Genomic DNA, 20,768 nt, shown 5'->3' on the forward strand with positions numbered 1-20,768 from the left:
CGCCTCGCAACGGGCTGGCCTGGGGCGGGACCAGCGGCCTCCGGCGTCACCGCTGCACCCCGCCCCCAGACACCGCCGCACGTCCCCCCTGCCCCAAGCACCCCCCAGGCACCCCCACGCTCACACCCCCAGTTAGTCACCCCCACTGCCACCTCTCCCTCAGGCACCCCCTCGGGCACCCCCCCCCCAGCATCACCTCCCCCGTGTCACCCCCTCACGCAGCCACCCCCCGACGCCCCTGTCCTGTCACTTCTCCCCCAGCATCACCTCCCCGCTGTCCCCGCACTCCCTGTCCCCACCGCCCCCCGCCGTATCCCTGCCTCAGGCCACCCCCGCTGGGAAGGGGCCCAGCCCCCCGGGACCCCTTCATCCACCCCCCACGCCTGCCAGGGGGGGACCCGGAGGGACAGCGGTGCTCGGCCTGGGGGCACCCTGACCCCCCCAACCCCGGGTTCCCACCCTGCAGGGACAGCCACCCTCCTGCCGTGACCCCCCTCACCCACTGAGAAGCCCCCGGCCCCTTGGGAACGGCCCAGCGTGAGCCCCGGCCCCCCGAGGATTTTTTGTAAGACGCCTTTGACCGCTTTGGGTGGCGCTGGGCGCTCGCTTACCTGCGCGCAGAGCGCCATTGCCATCCTGTGTCCCGTGCGCCCGCTCGGGGGGAAAGCGGACGCCGGAGGCGCCAGGAAGGACGGGCGGCAGCAGGCAGGTTTCAGTTTAATAAAAAAAAAAAATGACGTGGGGGGAAATGCAGCCGCTCGCCACGCGGCGGTGAGGTCAGCACGAGGTGCTTTTCGCAGGGGAACTCGCCCAGCGAAAGGTCACAGTGGCAGGTTTTTTCACTCGGGGTCCCCAGCCCGCGTGTCCCCCCGGCTCAGCTCACACGCCCGGGACTGCCGGCGCGCTCCCCGCGCTTGCGATGGGGCGGCTTGGGGGCTTTCGGGCTTTTCCGCCTCCCGCGCTGGCAGGGCAGGGAAGGTCTCGTTCTCACCGCGTGGGGAATTCACCTGGCGCCGGGGAAATCCTCCCCGGTCAGAACCAGGCGCGACCCGTCTGGCGCTACCCCCGACGGAGCGGCCGAGGCACCTCTCCCGGTAATCCCGGCTACGAGGACAGCGCAGGAGCGGAGCGGGTCAGAACAGGCAGGCGAGTCAAGGCAGGTCGCCGTGGCCTGATGCTGCACCGCGGGCTGAGCTGGCTGTGGGCGAGCCCGGGGGGACACCAGGCCCTTCATGTGGGGCTGCGTGCTGCTCGGGCACCCATCGAGGCGAGACGCGCCCCGCAGTGCCAGGGCGAGTGATTCTGGGGACTCCCACGGGGGCCGGGGACGAGGGGCATCCCCGTGCACGTGTCGGCACCGGCAACGGCATGATGCGGCCCCCCGGGACAGACAACGCTGTGCGCCGTTTCGCTCGCTCCGCTGCAACGTCCCTTTTCCCGGCACAGCTGCACTTGGCTGAGAAAACGAGTATGAAAACCTCTACGTTGCTTAAGTTCTTGGCTGCCTGATGTAATTCAGCAAAGAAAAACCCCTTCTCCATTTCCTGGAGAAACGGTGACCCTGGCAGCAGTGCTGAGGGCAGGAAGTGCTGTTCCCAAAGAGGCAGGAAACCGTCAGCAACGCCTTACCTTCAGCGCCAGCCGCGGGACGGGAACCACCCGGGGCTGCTCCGAGTAAACCCGCTGTTTCAACCCTCCAGTTGCCACCGCACAGCCAGAGGAGCTGTTACTCTTGCAACACAGAGTATACACCTCATTAACGTTCCACTTCCATACCCCAAAACTGCTCTCTCCCAAGTTTTCTGGGCAGCAGGGGCCAAGCACATCCTGGTGACAGAAGCCACAGACCGACCGTGTGGAGGGGAAACCCCCGTGGCTCTCAGGGCACCCAATTTCTGAGCAACGCCTAGATGACCTGCGACCTGGAACCCAGCCACTCCCCCTGCATTTTGCTATGAGGAGGACCTGCAAAAATAGCGCCAAGGATTTTTAACTCCCGTCCCCCTGCTGCGCCGCTTATTTCAGAAATGACAAGAGCGAAAGGTGCGGGTTTTTTCTGCCTTTACTGCAGAACTTTTCGGATGATTCAGACGCAGAGTTGAGAGATTTTATTGTCTCCCAGGCGAAAGAGCTGCTGCCTTTCAGAGCTTTCCCCTTACCCACGGCCTTATGCAGGTTTGCTGCGAAACGGACACAAACTGGTGAATTTTTCCGCCAAGCGGCCCCTCTGAGGGTCGGGGCTGGCCGGGGAGCCGGACTCCTTCTGCTCCGCCTTGCGAGAGGCCCGAAAGGAACCCCCGTCCCCGGGCGCGGCGCCCGGGCTCCTCCGGCGCAGAAAGGACCCCCCAGAAAACACCCGCGTTATCCACATGGGGGAGCGGAAATCCCCCCCGGCCCTGCGCTGAGGCACGGGGCAGGCGGGAAGGCCCCACGCCGCCCTCCCCGCCGGCTGCCCCCCGGGCGGGTCCTCAACACCCGGCCGCAGTCTCCCGGGGGCGTCCGGGAACCGATGCGGGCGGCCGAGGCCGCGGGGAGCAGGTGGAGCAGGACAGGCCAGGCCAGGACAGGCCAGGACAGGCCGCGCCGGGCCGGGGTAGCGGCAGCAGCCACTACAGCCCTGCCCGCCGCGACCCGCCACCACGGCGCATGCCCGGCTCTGCCCAGCCGGGCGCGGCTATTGGTCAACGATTCTGACAGCGCCGCGGACTAAGCTAATCCCTTCTGGGCACCGAGCTATTGGCGGTGACAGCAGCCTCTCAGAGTGCACAGGCGCGTGCCCGCCCGCCTCCAGCCTGGCGTGTCCCCTAGCCAATCGAATAGCGACCAGGCTGATTGCTAGGTTTCTGTGCCTATTACGAGTAACTGCGTCACACCTGGATCGCTATTATGCTGAAGTCCGTTGAGGAGCCCGAGGCCCAGCCCGCTACCATCGCACCTCTCCCCGCTAATGAGAGGCCGCCTTTCCTGAAGGGCGTGCATATCGCCCTATCGCCGGGCGCGGCAGCCGGCCCCGCCTCCCAGGGGGCGGGCGTTGGGCTGTGCCCCCCTCAGCGGCGGGCGCGGCCCTGGGCGGCGGCGCGCGGCGGCGGGTGGGGTCGGTGCGGGTGCCATGGCGGAGAGCGACTGGGACACGGTCACGGTGCTGCGCAAGAAGGGCCCCAGCGCGGCCCAGGCCAAGTCCAAGCAGGTCAGCGGGTGACTCACGACGGGGAGCGGCGGAGCGGCTTGGGCCTGGCGCGGCCGAGGCCCGGGCGAGCTCTACGGCCGAGGCCCGGCTGGTGCTGAGGGGGCGACTCCGGCTGGCGGAGCGCCTACCTCAGCACCTTTACTCTCCTCAGGCGATCTTGGCGGCCCAGCGGCGCGGAGAGGACGTGGAGACCTCCAAGAAGTGTGGGTATCCCGTGGCCTGGCTCCCCAGACAGCCTGCGGCGGGGGGGAAGGCCCGGGGAGCCCGGCCCGGTGGGCGCCGTTCCCCGGCAGCGGTGCGGCCCGTGGGCCCGTCAGGCCTGTGTGTCCCCCCCTGCCCCGCCCTGCCCCGCCCTGCCCTGCCCTGCCCTGCCCTGCCCTGCCCTGCCCTGCCAGTTGCTCTTGAAGGCGGCCGCCTGGCAGGGGGGAGGCGGAAGGCAGCACCCCCCAGCTAAGCCAAAGGTCGTCCTAACTGGGGCCGCATAGACCTGAGGACCACCGGCCGCCCTGGGGAGGGTGGGCAGCAGTCTGGGGAAGCAGGGAGTGCTCCCCTGTAGCTGGCTTCGAGTTTCTGGTTGCCCAGAGCTGTGCTCTGGCTAGTGTCTGGTGTCAGAGCAAATATAAATAAAAATGTCAACAAGAACATTAATATTCTTGAGGCTGCAAAGCTCTTGGAAGAGCCTTCATGATCTCAAAACTTAAAGTCCCAATTTTTGCAGCTTATTTCTCTTGTTGATAACACATGCTTAAGGATTTCAGTGACTGCTTATCTTCCTGTAGCGTTGCTCTTTAAAAATTCCCCATTTCCTGGCTGAAGTAAATTCTTAGGTTCTCTCACCATAGGGATGAGATTATGATGGTTGGTAATAGATAAATGGATGATCCTGGAACGAGGTTTAGTCAGGTTTATCAAGAGAATGAATGTCAGAGACTAACGTGAGAGAAAGGATTCAAACTATGACTTACATACTGTAACTAAAATAAGACAAAACAAATAGCATGTTTTTGGACCTCAGGCTTTCAGCAAAGCTAAGCAGAGTTAGAGTTTACTTATAAAAGGCATCAGAAAAGCCATTTATAAAAGCCATTTATTCATGCTGCCTTATACCTGAGCAAACAAGGTACAAGTTCAAATATTAAACCCCCCACGCTGTAGCACAAACGTGTCTGGAGTGAAGTTTGAATATTAAATCCCTGAACAATGGCAAAATGTTGCCTATCTGGAGTGAAGTTCAGATGCGAAGTAAAGAAAAGGGAGGGCTCTGCATGGCTGTGTTTAGACATCAGCATTAACAGGATAAAGATAATGTTCTCTGATCTGCAGTGGACAGGATCTGGTTGAGATCAGTGCTGATGTTGGCATGTTGAAATCTTGAAAGCTCCATGGGAACCTGGGCAGCTGAGTGCTTAGAAAAAGCGCTTTGATACTTTTTTTGGTGCAACTCTGAGCCTTGTTTTGTTTGTCCTTGGGTTTTTTTTTTGTTGTTGTTCTTGCTTTGAATGATAGGGGCAGCAGGCCAAAACAAACAACACTTTATTACAAAGAACACGGCCAAGCTCGACCGAGAAACAGAAGAGCTGCACCATGACAGAGTTCCCCTGGAGGTGGGCAAAGTGATCCAGCAGGGCCGACAGAGCAAGGGCATGACACAGAAGGACTTGGCCACAGTGAGTACAGCCCAGGGCCCGCTGACCTCTGCTCCCGCTCTCCTGAGGCAGGTTTGGGCACCTCAAGGTGAAGGTGGACACTTTTCCTGTCCCCTTGTGGGCAGCTGTGGTGGGACGGTATCATGAGCAGGAAGTTTGGTGAACACAACATCTCTAATCTGATCTCCAGGCAACATTAGTTATGTAGGAAATGTTTTAGGGGTTTCTGTGCAGCCCTTGAACACCTGCTTGGAGACGGAGCATTGCTGTGGCTGGTGAGCTGGTAGGAAGCTTTTTTTTTTTTTTTCCCCTCTCCTCCCATCAACTCAGCACTGACATGAGGTTTTTTGTACCATCTGGGCCTGGTGCAGTGTTCAGAAGCTCACTGCTGTCTTAAGGAACAGCAACAAGTAGTGTTACTGCTCCTCCTGGGAGGCTGAGGGAAGTAGGAGTATGTCCAGGATGGGTCACCATCGCTGTGACACTCAAATAGCAGAGGGAGGCGATAATGGTGATGGAGGAAGTCTGGAAGTAGCACTTTGTCTTCTGATCCTGGTATAATTAGAGGCTGTTACTTATCTGTGTGAGTATGGGGGGTTGGTGCTGAGTGTTTGCTGTGTGTGGAGCCAGTGTTTGAGACGCCTCTTCTCTTTTTAGAAAATCAATGAAAAACCACAAGTTATTGCTGACTATGAATCAGGAAGAGCAATCCCCAATAACCAGGTTATGGGCAAGATCGAAAGAGCCATTGGTAAGTTGAGAAAGAAGACTTCAAAAATAATGATAATGTTTTCAGTGCCTAGGAGGGATGTTTTGGTTTGAGTTAGTTACATTTTCCATGTCAGGAACAGTTGCTGGCTGTAGGTTATTGTGGTTGCAGTGTCATTAAGCAGTGTTCTGATAAAACTTGGATCTGCTGACTGAAACAAGAACTCAGAGTTCTTGTTCTCCTTTGTTCTTCATCTTCATGTATGGGCCTATGAGCTGGGGACCACACCTGGATGCTGTCCCCCCAAAATCAGCAAGATACTGAGACCCATGAAGGCCTGATTATACTTGGGGAAAGTATCCTGCAGCCACTAGTGTTGATGTTAGTCTCCTAGGTCGGTTCAGATACCGTTTTCTAGGAAGACAGTCGGTACACAGGCACGAATTGGAGCTTCGTCTGAGACTAGGCTGTGCTTCTAGAAACTACAGTAGGATTCTCCTTAACTCTGGTTCCCCTGCCCTCTTTTTTGGATGTATAGCAAAAATTTGAGTAAGTAAAGTTGAATGTGAATGATAGAGTGCTGGTGGCAGGTGATGGTGGTTGTCTTCTTTGTCTTATTCCAGGCCTTAAACTGCGTGGGAAGGATATTGGAAAACCGCTGGAAACCGGCCCCAAAGGGAAATGACAACAAAGCCTCGAAATCAGTTTGTTCAGACTGATCTCGTCTGCCTGGTTCTCCTTAACCACCAGAATCTCTCTTCATATTGCCAAGCTGAACAAGAGGGTTTCAGACTTGCTTTGGGGGGGAAATCTGCTGAATCAGTACCTGCTGTAAAAAGGCAACCTTAAAGAAGCGATTTTCCTGATTTTGTTTTTCCTTCCTTCTTTCCAGAGATTGAGGAACTAAACCCAAAAAAATACCGCATCTGATTTGCCAGAAAACATGTGCGTCTTGGTGTTTAGAAGCAGCTAATGTTAAGATACTTGGGGTGGTCTGAAATGTGATCATTTAATTGGAACAATTTGGGGGTTGGGTGGGATATATTATATATAAATAATTTGGGAAAGTTGGGGGTTGATCAGTGTCTGCATTTGAAATGATGACTCAGTCACTGCATCACAATGACATTTTTGTTTGTTCCTTCCAGCTTGTTTTAAAGAGATCTATAATAAAGTTTGATACCCTTCAGTTGCACAGGGTAGTTGCCGCATGTTTACCAGCTGGTAGCAAATTTTTGTGGTTGGACCTGACTGGAGCTGCAGCAACCCCTTCCTTCTGGAAGCGTAATTAGTGGGACTACCTGGAGCGTCTGGGGTAATGGCCGGTGCTGTCATGGCCTTCCTGGCTGCTCTGCTCCCTTCCCTGTTGGTGAGGACTGCAGCTTTGGCTTGCAGCCCAGAGATGAAATCAATACTGTGGTTTTATCTTGTGCAGAGATGAGTGGAGTCTCTGTGGATTTCTACAGAGCAAGATGGATGGGGAGACAGTCGGGCATTGCTATGAAGCCAGAGCCCTCCTTTACCTCTTGCCTGTACCCTTACCCAGCACACAAGCACAAATTTGCTGGGGGCTTGTTCCTGCAGGGCACTGCCAGGACAGTGCAGTGGTGGAGCTGTAGGGATGATACTTGATGTGACTGTGGCATAACCTAAGTGGGACAGAGCTGAAGGGACAGTGGCTTGCAGCAGGGCAAGAGGAGAAACAGGCTTTGGTCACAAACTGGGAAAGCAGGATGCCCTGATCCCCTCTGGATGAGCTTGCTGGGTTTGAGGAGAGCAGGATCCCTAATGGGAGTCTTAGCTGCACAGAGGCTGAACCGGTCTGTCGGCTGTTGTACATGGCTGCTTTGGCCATGGGCTGCTTAGGGGTTGCACAGTATTAAATTAAGTTTTGAAAGCTGGTGGGGAGGAGAGGGGTCCTGGGCTTAGGGTAGCCTTGGGTGCAGGTGTGGGCACCCTGGCCCTGAGCCCAGCCTGCACCTCGGGAACATTTTTCTTTTCCCAGTGACATTTAAATGCAAATTATCAAGAGCCCTTAAGAGGTGTGTGGACAGTCCTGTGGTAGGTGGGTACCCATATAGCAGGGTCAGGGCTGCTCTCTGCCCTTGTGTGTGCTGTGTGGTGTCCCCTGCTCTGCTCTCTGCCCTCCCAGCCACTCTCCACCCTCCCCAAGCCCCCCCCCCCCCCAACCAACAGAAGCACTGGCTTTCCTCCCCATGGTGGCTCTGTGCCCTGGGAGGGGCTCATGCCCCATGCAGCACCCACTGATCTGGCCAGGGCTGCGCACTTCACCCCCTTCCACGGCCAGGACCCTGCTTCGACGAGGACAGCTGCTACAAGGAACTGCTGCTGACGGTACCTGTCAAAGCACGGGCACATCACTGTGTCTTGGTGCAGAAAGTTCATGTTACAAAAGACAACAATGCTTTTCCCGAGCGCTTGGAGGTAGTGGAGGCAGCGGCAAGTCCCTCTGCAGGGCAGGCATCCCGGGGTGAGCGCCCATGGCAGCTCCCCACTGCCTGATGTCGGATGCTGAGAGCTGGAGGCAGCTGCTGGAGCGTGAGGTCTTTTTGGAGGTGAGGTCTTGCTCTGCCCTGCATATGCCTTGCAGGCATGAGTAGGCAATTACTGCTGCTGGCTTATTGTTTCAATCCTCATCCCCCTCTGTTGGCACTGGAGATATAATGACCTTGTCCTGTAAAGAACAGTGAATGGGAATTGGTTACAGTAAGTGTAGGCTGTGTTTAATTTGAAATACAAGGACTTCTTCCAGGCTGCAGAGGGGAGGACCCGTGTGCTGGCCCACCATGACCCCAGCAGAGGAACTTAGCCCCTCAGCATGCCTGGGGGGCTCCATGTCCTCTTTTGGAGTCAGTTCTGGGGCTGCTGGCTCTGATGGGGACTATGTGGCACCAAACCCATCAAAGGAAACTGTAGCTTAAGCTGCCTCTCATGGTTTTAAATTGCTGGCTTGAAGAGGATGAGCAATGTTTGCATGACCCGCTCCCTGCAGGGCTCTGGGGATCAGGATCGCAGCCTCAGCTCTTTCTGGAGCAACTGCCTGATGGCAGCAGCAGCATTTCTAGGTCAGTTCTACAGCTTGGGGTCACTTGTTCACCAGCAACCAGATAAGAGTCAGAGCCCTTTGCACTTCCCTGATGTGTTGGCAGAGTGCGGGCTCAGGGGGAGCCTGCTGGGATTTGGTGAGCTTTTAGGAAAATGCTGTTTTGGCATGGTTGGGAGCAAGCAGGAGAGCACTTTACTGCTGTCCTTACATCTCGAAAAGTGATGTTGTCAAAGCCTTGGGGAGCACTGCTCTCCGCTGGTGTCCCACTTGCCAGCCCTCGCTGCTTCAGCCAGTACCAGCCGCCGGCAGCCACCAGAGCCAGGACGATGATAGCCAGGAGAACACTGAGCACTACCTCTGCCACAAAGCTGCCGGAGGATTTCTCTGCAGGGAGAGGAGATGCTGCCAGGCTCAACCCACTGCCCAGGAGAGCTGGCTCCAGCCCCAGCCTCAGTGCCAGCACCCTGAGCAGCGCTGCATTGACCTTTCACAGCCAGAACCGGCCCCGCACCTTCCACTGGCACCTCCAGGCTGGAATGGCAGCCTCCCCCAGCGCTGTACACAATGTCGTCCAGCGCCACTGTCCCCTCCATCGGCCACCACTGTGTGCTGACCTCAAAGATGATCTGCGGGGGAAGATGGGATGTGGGGGTTGGTGCATGGGGAGGGTGCCCCACATCCCCAGAGGGTACCCTGCACCCCAGGGCTTCCCTGCTCACCTGGAACTCGCTGGGGCTCTGCACAGACACCACACCGGCTCGCCAGCCCCAGCTCTGGTGCCCCGCCACGCTCCACACCGTGCGCCGCCCTGACACACTGTGCAGCATCACCCGCAGCTCCCCGCTGGCTGCAACATGGAGGGGGACAGGTGTCCTGGCATCAATGGCTGCCCAGAGTCCCCCAAGAGCCACTGGGCACTCCTGGCCGTGCCATCTTCCCCTGGCATGGCAGCACCCAGTAGGAACAGGCCATCTCCACTGCCCGGCTAGAGCTTAACCAGAGTGTCTATGGTCCTATGGGTGGGGAAGGCGTTTGCAGGCCCTGACTGAGCTCCCCGCTCCCACCATGGGCTCATGATGCCCTCCCTAGGGACAGTACCTCCTCCCTGCCCCTGCAGTGCTTACAGAGGTGCTCTGGGATGTCCATGTGGTACCAGAACCGCAGGCAGGAGTGGGAAGCAGCAGGCAGGTGCTGGCTCTCCAGCCAGGCAGTGGTGCCCCCCGGGCCCAGCACACTGGTGTCGAAGTGCACATAGTGACCTGGATGGGCAGGGACAGAGCACAGGCTGTCCCCCTGTCCTGCAGCCCACCCCACGTGTTTTGCTCCCACACAAAATGCCCAGAGCAATGCCCGGAGGATTGTACTCCCCCATCCCTGCTCCTCACTGCCTTTGGGACCAAGCTGTCCCTCTTGGGTGAGGGAGGGGATGGCCATGCTGTGGAGCCAGACCCCCTGGGACGCACTGGGGGGGGCATGACAACATTAATGTGTGACCCCATCCACTCCCAGCTGCTCTTCCTCCCTCTAGCCATGCTAGGGTGGCCTGGGAGGGATGGGTGTCTCCTACCATTCCTTGTGCCTAGGGTGTGATCCTGCTCAGGGCCGGGGTACTTGGCAAGGGGCACCCCGCTCTTCCAGCCCCAGGCAAAGCTGTGTAGATGGGGGTCCGGGGGGCTGCTCCAGCCACACATGTCCTGCTCGAAGTCACAGGATGCTGGGAGGAAAGGGGGGCTGTGAGGCACCCAGCGCTGCAGGCACCCGCTGCCCTGCACTGCCCAGTGGGAGATGGGGCATCTGGGGTGGCAGCCCCCATCCCCCTCCCCACTGCCCTCAGCTTTGGGCCATGCCAAGCTCAGAGCAGGAGCAGGGTGCCTGGTGGCTATAGCAGAGCCATGATGGATGGAATGGACTGCCCCCCCCATCCCCATAGCCATGTGCCCCCATGGGGTGCCCATCTTCCCCAGCCAGTCCACAGTGCCCCCACAGCACAGGCTCTCACCTGGCTCGGGGCAGGCTCCATCTGACACATGCAGGTCGTCCAGCGCGATGTACCCGTGGTCACCCCCAGCTCCCACCGCCTCAAATATCACCTGCCGGAGTAGTGGGCAAGGCAGCACTCTGAGGCTGACAGCTGCCATGCACCCCTTGTCCCCCCGAGCTTGTCCCCCTCCCCACCGTGAGGTCCCCAGCACCCTGCCCTGTCTGACCTGCCAGTCCCCATCCGGCCAGACAGTGACGTGGCTGTGGTGCCAGGTGTCCCCCTCCATGGCGCTCATGCCCATCACCTTCTTCCGCACTCCGCTCTGCTCCACAAAGACATCGAGGGAGCCTGCCCAGGGTGCCCGCCATGGAGGGTGGGTTCAGGACTGTGCCATGTGGGACCCATCCAGAGGTGCCCCGGGGGGGTCATGGCGCTCACCTGGGGTCCCAGTGCTCAGCTGGTACCAGAAGGCCAGGCACTGGGTGGGCGCGGAGGGCTGGTAGGGCTGGGAGGTGAGGGCAGCTGCACGCCCCACAGGCAGGGAGCCCCTGCCTGTGCTTACCACCATGTAATGGCCTGGGGGGAGAGAAGCCCCCATGCTGTGATCCCTGCCCGGCCCTGCTGGGGGGGGCACCAGGGGACCACTGGGGCGGGGGACTGCCCGCGGTTGGGGATATCCCCCATGTTGGGGAGCCCTGGGGCTGGGAAACTCCAGGTTTGGGGAGCCCCATACAGTAGTGTCCTCTGCACATCCTGGGCAGAGCAGGCAGGGAGGGCTGGCAGGGCACTGAGTGCAGGCAGGGAGGATGGGGAGGGCAGGCAGGACAGGGAGGGCAGGTAGGACACAAGTCAGATAGGCAGGGCAGGCATGGAGGACAGGAAGGGCACTCAGGGCAGGCAGGGAGGGCAGGGAAGGCAAGCAGGACACTCAGGGCAGGCAGCAGGGCTCCACCAGAGCCCCGGCAAGCCATGGCCCCAGTACCTGCAGTGGTGCCGGTGGTGTGGTCGGCTGGGGGGCCAGCAGTGGTGCCGGTGTTGTTGCTCTGCCGCAGCCAGGTGCGCTGCCCGCTGGCTGCCAGCCCGCAGGCATCCGCCTCGAAGGAACAGGAGAGCTCAGCCCTGCAGGGCCCCGTCGTCAGTGCCAGGTCGTCCAGCGCCATGTCCCCCAGAAACCCATCCCGTAGGGCCTCGAAGGCCACCTGCCACCAAAACAGCAGCATCAGATGGCCCTGTGCCCCACTGGTGCCTGGTGGCACGGGGGGGGGCCCCAACCCTCACCCGGTACTGCTGCCGGCCTGTGGCTGGCAGCGTTGCCCATCCCCGGTGCCAGACACTGCCTTGGGTCCCCCGCCGGGTCCACAGCACTGTCTCCTCTGCTCCCTCCAGCCACAGCTTGAGGTTCAGGGTGCCTGGGCAGAGGGGAGTGTCAGGCAGCCATCCTGCACACCTCAGGGACCACACTGTCCCCAGGCGAGTGGAGCCTGGCTGAGGCATCCCCAGGAGGATGCCATGGGGCTGCATACCAATCTGCGGGCCGGCCAGGCGGTACCAGAAGGAGAGGCAGCGTGGGGCAGTGGTGGGCTCCTGGCGGTAGGTGACAAGCTGTGCCCGCTGCCCGCGGCTCCATGGTGCAGAGGGCTCCGCGGCCAAGAAGTAGCCTGAGTGTTGGGGACAGCCAGGGTGGAGGGGACATGGGTGCTCCGAGCTGCACCCACGTCACCCGCACTCTGGTCCTGGATCCAGGTGCCCCTGGGCTGCCCCAGCTGAGCTCACCCTGTGGGCATGGGGCTGTTTGGAGTACACAGGGCATGTCCTGGCCCTGGGGACAGGAGGCTGTGGGGTCCCCTAGGCTGCTTGTGGTCCCTGGGAGAGGAGCTAGCCCCTTACCTGAGCCAGTGGTGTGGTCGGACCCCTGCCCCTGCCCAGTGCTGCGGACCCATTTGAAGTCACTGGACTGATCCTGGTACCAGCTGCACATGCCCCTCTCAAAGTTGCAGGACAGCTCTGGCCAGAGAGAGGTGACCGTGGCAAGGGAGTGGGGATAAGGCACCCCAAAAGCAAACAAAAACCCCAAAATGTCCCTTTGCTCCCCTGCCCCACTCCCCGAGTTCGTCCCATGCAGGTGCCCTGGTGCAGGATGTGTGCTTGGCCCCGGCCCCAGGGCTTCTGCACCATGGTCCTGTCCCTGGGCTGGGGACAGAGTGACGGACACCAGGCAGCTCCTGTGGGAGCAGCATCCATCTCTGCGGGCGGGGCGGCCAGGATCGCCTCCTGCCCGTGGCTGCCTTCCCTGCCCACGTGCCCCTGCCCATACCTGTGGCCCCCGGCGGCACCAAGTCAGGGTGGCATTGCACAAACGTCACATTGTCAACAGCAACACTCGCTGAATCTTGCAGATCCACCAGCCCCAGCAGCTCAACCTAGGGGTGGCATGGTGGTGGTGAGCCCCAGGATGCCTGGTGGCACTGGCACTGCCCTGCCAGCAGCCACCCAGGCTGGTCCCTGTGCACCTGGAAGGGCCGTGCCCTCTCCCCCAGCAGGATGCGGACGTGTCCCGCGGCTGTGCTGCCGTGCCCTGGAGTGTGCCAGGCCAGGTGGGTTGTGCCAGTGGTGTGATCTGCGATGCTGACGGTGAGGAAGCCTGGGTGCAAGAGGTGGTGAGGAGGCTGTGGGGACCAGCAGCCCCTGGCTGCATCCTGGGAGACCCCCAGGGCCCCATCCCCCACCCAGCCCATGACCACAGGGGACAGGGACACCCCAGCTCCAGGATGGTGTGATGGGGCTGAGAGAGGCAGGAAGGGGGTGGGGGGCTCTGACCTGTGCAGGGTGGGGCAGGGAGCGGGTAGGGTACCCCAGGACTAGGCAGGGGGGTTACCTTGTGGGCTGCTGTGGATGTGGTAGCTCATCTCCACAGCACAGGCAGGGCCGGAGGGGCCCAGCAGAGGTGTGCGTGCCTTTGCAGCAGCCATCATTTGTCCTTCTCCTGCCTGGAGGGCCAGGAAAGCCCCTGGGCAAGGAAAGACCCTGAGAAGTCCGGGCAGGGGCCCCTCATCCCTGGCAGCACCCCCAGCCCAGCACTCTGCCCGGGCATCACCCCCACCCTTCCTGTGGTGGCACCCACCCACTCCGACCGGGCAGGAGCAGGGGGTCCCTGCACCCTGGGAGCCCCCCTGGACCATTGCCTCGGCAGCGGGAATGGCCTCACCTGTGAGGATAGTGTCAGCAGGCTTGGTGGCCCTCTGCACAACCCAGCGCAGCCGCCCCACGCTGACATCGTGCCAGCCCCCAGCCCCTGCCTCGAAGGTGGTCGCTCCTGCAAAAGCTCAGGCTCAGCCCCGCCGGGCCACCATGCCTCCCGGGGGCTGGGCGGGCACCCACGTCCCCTGGCTGTGCCAGCCAAGGGGTGCCTGGGTCGCCCTGCCCTGGTCCCCTCCGCTGCTTGGCTATTGAGGAGCTGGCTGCCTGCCTGTGGCTCTCACCACAGCGTTTCTCATCGGAGCCATCGGTGCACGTCTCAGCAAAGTCGCAGGCCAGTTCTGCACTGATGCAGCCCCCGCTGTCACAGGCCACCTCCTCAGCCGTGCAGGGGCCAGCACCCACCTGGCTTGGTAGCGTTGTCAGATGCTTCTCTGATGGGGAAACACCTGGGGATGGAGAGTGGTGGTGAGAGGGCCTAGCAGCATCATCAGTGTCAGCCCTTCAAGCCACGGTCCTCTGTCCCTGACCATATCCCTGGCTCTCCATTTCCCCAGCCCCATCCCTGCCCTGCCCTGTCTGCTGCCACCAGACGAAGGGGACGGAGGGGGCTGCTGATAGCTGCCTGTGTGACATGGCTCGGGCAGGAATTTTTGGCGCAGGGGATGGAGTGTCACAGCTGCAGGACAAGGACACGAGGCAACCCAGGCTATGGGCCTCAGGGCAAGTACTTGCCATGCTGCACACAGGATGGTCACTGTGATGAGCAGAGGGACAGGCATACAGTGCAGTGGGTCCTTTAGGGATGGTGCCATGGGCACAAGACACCTGGGGACCGCTGCCCACTGCAGAGCAGGGGTGGGGGACAGCGCTCTGGCTCACCCTGCTCCCACATGCAGCCCGAAGACAAGATCAGGTCATCGATGGCCACGGTCCCTGTGCTGCCGGCCACCCCCTCAATCAGCACCTGCAGGGAAGCACCACACCAGCAACATCAACACGGGGTCTTGCACAGCGTAGAGGGCATGGGTGATGCTGCAGAGCGGGGGGACACTGAGGAGCCATGGGATTGAGGAACCCAGCTCCTGTGATTGGACAACACGCACTTCCCCCAGGAAGGGGCTCAGTGGGAGCAGGGGTGATGCTGTGGCTGGAAGAGGTGTGTGGGGTGGGGCTGGCAGGGCCACTGTGGGCTTGGGGGGTTGATGGTGCTGCCTCTGCACACAGCCATGGCCTGCAGTTGCCCGGGGGTGCTGTGGGGGTGCCCTCAGGATGCCATTGGGGTACCATTGGGCTGCCCTCCAGGGCCAGCTGGGAGGGGGTTGGGTTGTGTGGGTGGCTGGGGGGGGGCAGCAGACAGGACAGTGGGAAGGCATGGGGTGACATGGGATGGATGAAGACACCTCCCCTCTCCCCTTTCCAGTGGGGTGGTCCCTGGGCTGGGGGGGCTGGTGGAGGTGTGGGCACAGGGACATGAGGTGGGCACATGCCAGTACCAGGAGGCTCAACTCTGGTGTCCGGTTCCCAGTTCAACCCCTACCCCTGTCCCATGGGTGCGTACTGGGGGTGGCCCTGTGCCTCTGACCCTGCAGGCAGCCCAGATTGTCCCAGCATGGTGCCAGCTGACCTTGAAGCTCTCTGTCACATTGAAGTCCACTCTTTCCCGCACCCAGCAGCTGCCCAGGTCCCCTGTCCTCTCCCTCACCAGGTGCTTGGTGGAGTTGGTCACATAGGAGATGCTGAGGCTGCTGGTGGCAGAGCCATGCAGGTGGCAGTACAGCACAAGCTGGGGACGGGGAAGGGGGTGAGTGAGCACCAAAGCCTCAGGGCAGTGGCACGCAGCCCCCTGCACCTCACAGCACGGCTGCCACCCCACGGGATGCTCACAAAGGTGGGGCTGGAGGAGATCAGAGCTCCCAACAGGCACTGGAGATGCCATCAAACTACCCCTAAGAAACACTGCCCATCCCCAGCAAAGGGCCAATTGCAGCCCCAGCCCTGTGTGGGGGTCCCCATGTATAGGGACCCTGTCCCCTGCCACCACTGTGCCCAGATGGGCTGTGATGCAGGGTCCTAGCTATGACTCACGGAGCAGGAGTTGGTGGCCTGGAAAGTGGGACTGCTGAGCCGTGCTGTGCCACGGGTCCCTGTGGCTGAGGCGCTGCCCACATGGAGGAAAAAACCTGTGGGAGACGCCGGGAAGGGGCTGAGTGGTGCCAAGTTGGGCATGTGGGCGCAAGATGCTGTTTTTCCAGCACAGCCTTAAGTGAGCCCCAGGTGTGTGTTATCCCAGGGGCCAGAGGGCCTGTCCACCCCAGGGATAGTGATGCCCCAGGGACCCACAGTGGGGCTGGGCTCCCCTGGGGTGCCAGTGCCCGGCCATGTACCTGTCCTGCTGTTATTGCTGTGGTCCCGGGTGGGGATGCTGTATGCGGTCCCCAGGTTCAGGCTCGTGTTCCTCTCCCATGCCGGCTGCCCAACCTCCACCTTCCAGTTGCAGAGACCTTGCTCGAAGGAGCAGAGGGTGAAGGACACTGCAGGGAGGGAGGGAGAGCACAGTGACCCAGGGAGGTCCCTGTGATGGGCTGACCCCTCCACAAAACCTTCAGGGTGATTTTACCCCTCCAGCCGCACAGCCATGGGGCACAGTTGGGTGAACCCTGCCAGCCCCACAGTCCAGCTTTGCCCCACCAGGGCAGACCCTCAGCCCATCCGTGCAGTCAGGGGGCTGGTGGGCAGGACCCCCTCCCTGGGGCCAGGGATGCTCACTGCACTGTGTTGCGTCCTCGTCCGAGCCATCCCCGCAGTCATTGGTGCCGTCGCAGAGACGGTGCTGTGCCAGGCAGGAGCCCCAGCTGCAGCGGCTCTCCTCCACCCCGCAGACCTGTAGCCCGGGCTCTGGGGTGGTGGGACATGCCGTCAGCACATGGCTGGCCCCGCAGGGACCACAGCATGTGCTGGGCTCCCCCAACATCCTTCCCTGGGTTGCTCGAGGGATTTGTTTTCACTACCTGCCCCATGCCCTGGCCAGGGCAAGGTGCCCCCAAGACACAGCAAGCAGTGGGAGAGCTCCCCTGGGGTACAAAACCCAAACCAATTTCCCTGGGGATCTCAGATCACATCTCATCCCAGCAGATGCATGACTCACCCTGCAAGCCGCAGTTCCTGAAGACGATGTCATCAAGCGCCAGCTCTGCCCCATGCGTGGGCGGTTGTGTCAGAGAGAAGATGAGCTGCCGATGAGAGGATGGGGATGGCATGAGCTGCTCAGGCATCCTCGGCTCCCAGTACATCACCTGGCTCCTCCAGCCCCAGCTTGTGGGGACAGTGCCCATGTACCAACACAGCCCTGTCTCACCTGGAACTGCTCCATCATCTGGCCCGTGTAGGCGACCAGTTGGTGCCAGCCCTCACCTCCACGCTCAGGGCTCTGCCACAGCCCCACCACCTCGTCCCTGTACGCCATGGCCAGGCGCAGGACTGGCTGCTCTGTCTGGTTGAGCCCTATGGGGAGGTGCAAAACATGGCCCTCGGCACTGGGCATCCCAGGGTACCCATGGGGACAAACTGAGCCCCGCCAGCTCTGGGGACCGGAGATGACACCCCTGGGTCCCACCAGCTCTGCTTGTGGAGCATGGAAGAGGTGAGCAGGATGGCAAGGACCCATCTCAATGTGCCAGTGGCTCTGTCCCTGCCATGGGGGCAGATGGTCCCATCCCTCCCCACTGCCCCAGTTGTCACTTCTCTGTACCCGGTACCCGTCCGTGCACGCCGTGGGTGCTCTCACCGCTTCCCGAGAGGTGGTACCAGGCCCTGATCTCACACGTGGCGGCTGCTTCCCGCATCACTGGTGACCTGAGCCAGGCTGTGGCCATGGTCTTTGCCAGGGGGGAAATGGTCACCATGAACCACCCTGGGGAGGGCAGAGAGCAGAGGGCGGCTGCAGCCCCATGGGATGGCACTGGAGCTGCAGCTGGCACCACTCATGCCCCACTATGGGTCTGCTCCATCCCCTGCACCCTATAAGGATGTGTGTCCCAGCACCCTGGCTTCAGGGTACCCACGGCCCAGAGGTGCAGTGCTGAGGGTGCCCGGAGCCTACTCAGCAGCTGAGCAGCTCCTGCTTACCCAGGTCGGTGCCCACGGTGTGGTCTGAGTGGGGCCCCATGCCCCACGTGGCCAGGCTGGCCCGGCCCCGCACCCATCTGTAAGCTGAGGTGCTCACATCCTGCCAGCCACAGTCACCTTCCTCGAAATCGCAGGTGAAGGGGGTGCCCAGCATGGCCGAGACCCGCAGGTACCCTGAGGGCAGGTAGATGGGGTGTCAGGGCAGGGCTGAGTCCACCCTGGGGACCTGCACCCAGCCAGGGGACCTGCACTCATGCTCTAGTCCTGCACCCGCTCCAGGGACCTGCACCCACACCAGGGACCTATACCCACCTGGGCAGACCTGCACCCACCCTAGGGTCCTGCACCCACCTGGGGGACATACAGCCACCCAGGTGACCTGCATCCAGCCCGGGGATCTATGCCCACCTCAGGGACATGCACCCACTCCAGGGACCTGTGCCTACCAGGGGGACCTTCACCCATTATGGGGTCCTGCACCCACCCTCAGCACCAGCACCCACCCCTGCACCCCCCCTGGGATCCTGAACCCATGGTCCCCCCAGCTCCATTGCTTGCTCTCGGAGCAGGGCCGGGGAGTGGGGCTGGGGGATTGGGGGGCCAAGCACCCACCACACTGGTTCTCGTCGGAGCAGTCGTTGCAGTTGCAGACGAAGTTGCAGAGCTGCTTGGCCACGCTGCTGCAGCTGTTGACGACCGTGGACCCGCTGGGGAGGATGGTCCTGGCTACGGGAGAGACAATGGGGCTGAAAACCCCATGAGGATCCGGGCACGGTGCCCACGGCAGGTGACAGAGGGCACACGTGGCCTGCAGGTGACATTTGTCCGGACTCTTTGGTTTGTGACCCTGCTGGGGGGAGCGCTGACCTCTCAGTGGCAACATCCCTTGCACAGGACCTCCTGCCACTGCCCCTGCACCCCACACTTCCCACATCTCCTCACATCTCCTGCTTTGCCATCTCCCACCACCAGCCCTACTCCCGTGCGCCCTCAGGGTGCCAGAGCCTGCTGGGGATGGGGCACTGTCTTTCCAGCCTGGTATACCGCACCTCTGCTCCGAGTCTCAGCCCCCATTTTGGGGGAAACAGGAGAACTTGGGCATTTTCCTCCCCATGCTGAGCAAAGCTGTCAGCAATACCCAGCCCAGCGCTGGCAGCTCTGGCACTCACTTCCCTGGGGAATCCCAGGCTGACCTTTGCCAGTGGACCCCAGAAAAGGGTTTTGCTTGGTCGTATCTGCCTCAGCCCCCCGCCCAATGCAGTGCAGCCCCCTCCAGAGCTGGGGAAAGCAGCGATCCCCACGGGACCCCAGGCCAGGGAGGGATGGAGTGGAGTAACCAGCACCGCTGCCCCTTCCCTCCCCGCAGCACAACCCCCGTGTCAGCAGAGCTCACCCAGCAGCAGCAGGAGGGCGAGCACCACCTGCACAGCCATCTCAGACTCCAGGCCGCAGCAAGGGTACAACAGGGCTGAGAGAGGCACGGGGCTGGTGGGGGAGGTCACGCTGCGAGCCCAGGGCTGGAATCTGCTCCCCGGGACCTGCCCTACATTGGACTTCAGCCCCGCCGTTATCAGCTTCCCAGCTCCGGCAGCGGCATTTATTGCGAGGCAGTTTGCCGGGCTGGGACAGGTCACCTGTGGTCCTGCCGCCTGGCACTGCCACCCAGCATCACGGACAGGGACCTGGCAGCTGTGTGTCCCCAGGAGACCTTCGGCTGCTTTTCCGCATCTAAACCCTCTTCTTCAGCACCCCTTTTCCAACTGTGCTGAGATGCTGGGTGCCGCTCTCACTAGGACAGGACCAGCTCACACAGTCCGATGGCACACACTGACTCAGTGAAGGAAAAGGCCACTTCTTCCTGCTGAGCTGGTAATGCTGCCAGCCCTGGAGAAGCTGGCACCTCTGCCAGGGGTGTGGGGGCCGTGCTGTGCCAGCTGCCTGGGCTGTATCATGTCTAACCACAGGGAGAAACAGTCCCTGAGCATAAGGAGCAGTGGGAGAGCCTTTGGGTGCAAGGCACAGGTTTGGGTGCAGGGCACGGGCTCTGGGCACAGGGCACGGGCTGGCAGCATGGTGCACCCTGGCCAGGGAAGGCAGCTGTGCTGAGGAGCAGTGGAAATGGGGTGCAAGGAGCAAACCCCCAAGGCAGGAAAGGTATAAACAGGTCATGATGCACCTGGGCAATGGTGAGCCGCAGCAGGCAGGGATCTGTAGGACTGGGCAGGGTTAGCCATAAAAATGTTGGGGCTTTGAATTCAGAACAAAACTCCGGCTGTCTGGAGACTTGAGACAGGCTGGGAGAGGAGGCAGGGACAGGCAGGAGGACACACAGGATGAGCGGTTTGTCCCAGCACCCAGCTGAGCTGGCTTTGCCAAAAGCTGGGGCTTCAGCACAGCACAGCCCCAGGGACACGCTGATGGCAGGCAGGAGAGGGGTCTCAGCCTGCCCCAGTCTGGGCAGAGCAGGCTGGCAGCCCCGTGTTCCCACTGCCACATGCTGTCTGTGCAGCAGGTGTTTTGGGATGGTGCCCAGGTCAGTGCAGAGCCTGGCAGGCTGACCGCAGCGCTCCTTCCCCAGGCTCATGGCTGCCTCTCCCCAGTCTGTACCCTCTTTCTCAGCCCTAGCGAGCAGCCCCTGGCCCTGGGGACCCAGAGGTGCCATCAGCAGGAGCCAGCCCTCACCCCTGCCTGCGCTGCTCCCCCTGGCAGAAGCATCTCAGCACCCAGCTCATGACTGCCACAAGGCCACAACCAGGTCTATCCTGGGGGAGAACAACGCCGGCAGAGCCCCAGGAAGGGCTGTTCAGCCTGGGAGGAGCGTGGCTCAGCAGCCAGAGCCCCCGCATGGCACCACC

At 61.2% G+C, this 20,768-nt stretch overlaps 2 protein-coding genes across 4 annotated transcripts; one reads left to right on the forward strand and one right to left on the reverse strand.

Annotated features, from left to right (window-relative positions):
• Positions 1-3,089: 3,089 nt before the first annotated feature.
• On the forward strand, positions 3,090-6,737 carry EDF1 (endothelial differentiation related factor 1). Of its 3 annotated transcripts, none has more exons than XM_075716266.1 (5): positions 3,090-3,187; positions 3,339-3,390; positions 4,694-4,854; positions 5,491-5,584; positions 6,166-6,737. In XM_075716266.1, the coding sequence occupies exons 1-5, from the start codon at positions 3,110-3,112 to the stop codon at positions 6,225-6,227; spliced, it is 447 nt and encodes a 148-aa protein (XP_075572381.1). In that variant the 5' UTR covers positions 3,090-3,109; the 3' UTR covers positions 6,228-6,737. The 3 variants fall into 3 exon arrangements, with proteins under 3 accessions (XP_075572381.1, XP_075572382.1, XP_075572383.1); XM_075716267.1 differs by having other exon boundaries at positions 4,694-4,800; XM_075716268.1 differs by having other exon boundaries at positions 4,694-4,791.
• A 1,452-nt stretch (positions 6,738-8,189) lies between these two features.
• Positions 8,190-18,734, reverse strand: MAMDC4 (MAM domain containing 4). The gene is given in 29 exon segments (XM_075716906.1): positions 8,190-8,237; positions 8,818-8,993; positions 9,121-9,235; positions 9,329-9,456; positions 9,734-9,868; positions 10,177-10,323; positions 10,609-10,699; positions 10,817-10,938; positions 11,029-11,166; positions 11,573-11,789; positions 11,869-11,999; positions 12,114-12,248; positions 12,478-12,594; positions 12,905-13,010; positions 13,101-13,231; positions 13,466-13,597; positions 13,796-13,903; positions 14,070-14,219; positions 14,668-14,752; positions 15,413-15,571; positions 15,874-15,968; positions 16,173-16,319; positions 16,555-16,683; positions 16,934-17,018; positions 17,144-17,289; positions 17,558-17,698; positions 17,914-18,087; positions 18,526-18,670; positions 18,672-18,734. Coding segments are annotated over 29 exon segments (3,696 nt in total).
• Positions 18,735-20,768: the final 2,034 nt, after the last annotated feature.

This window comes from Pelecanus crispus, chromosome 9 (genome assembly GCF_030463565.1).
Source record: "Pelecanus crispus isolate bPelCri1 chromosome 9, bPelCri1.pri, whole genome shotgun sequence".
NCBI lineage: Eukaryota > Metazoa > Chordata > Aves > Pelecaniformes > Pelecanidae > Pelecanus > Pelecanus crispus.

Excerpts from the sequence above, each read along its gene's own strand:
- EDF1 (XM_075716266.1), top strand. The coding sequence starts at position 3,110 with ATGGCGGAGAGCGACTGGGACACGGTCACGGTGCTGCGCAAGAAGGGC. Across the intron at positions 3,188-3,338 it reads CCCAGGCCAAGTCCAAGCAG|GCGATCTTGGCGGCCCAGCG; the intron begins GTCAGCGGGTGA and ends TACTCTCCTCAG. Across the intron at positions 5,585-6,165 it reads CAAGATCGAAAGAGCCATTG|GCCTTAAACTGCGTGGGAAG; the intron begins GTAAGTTGAGAA and ends GTCTTATTCCAG.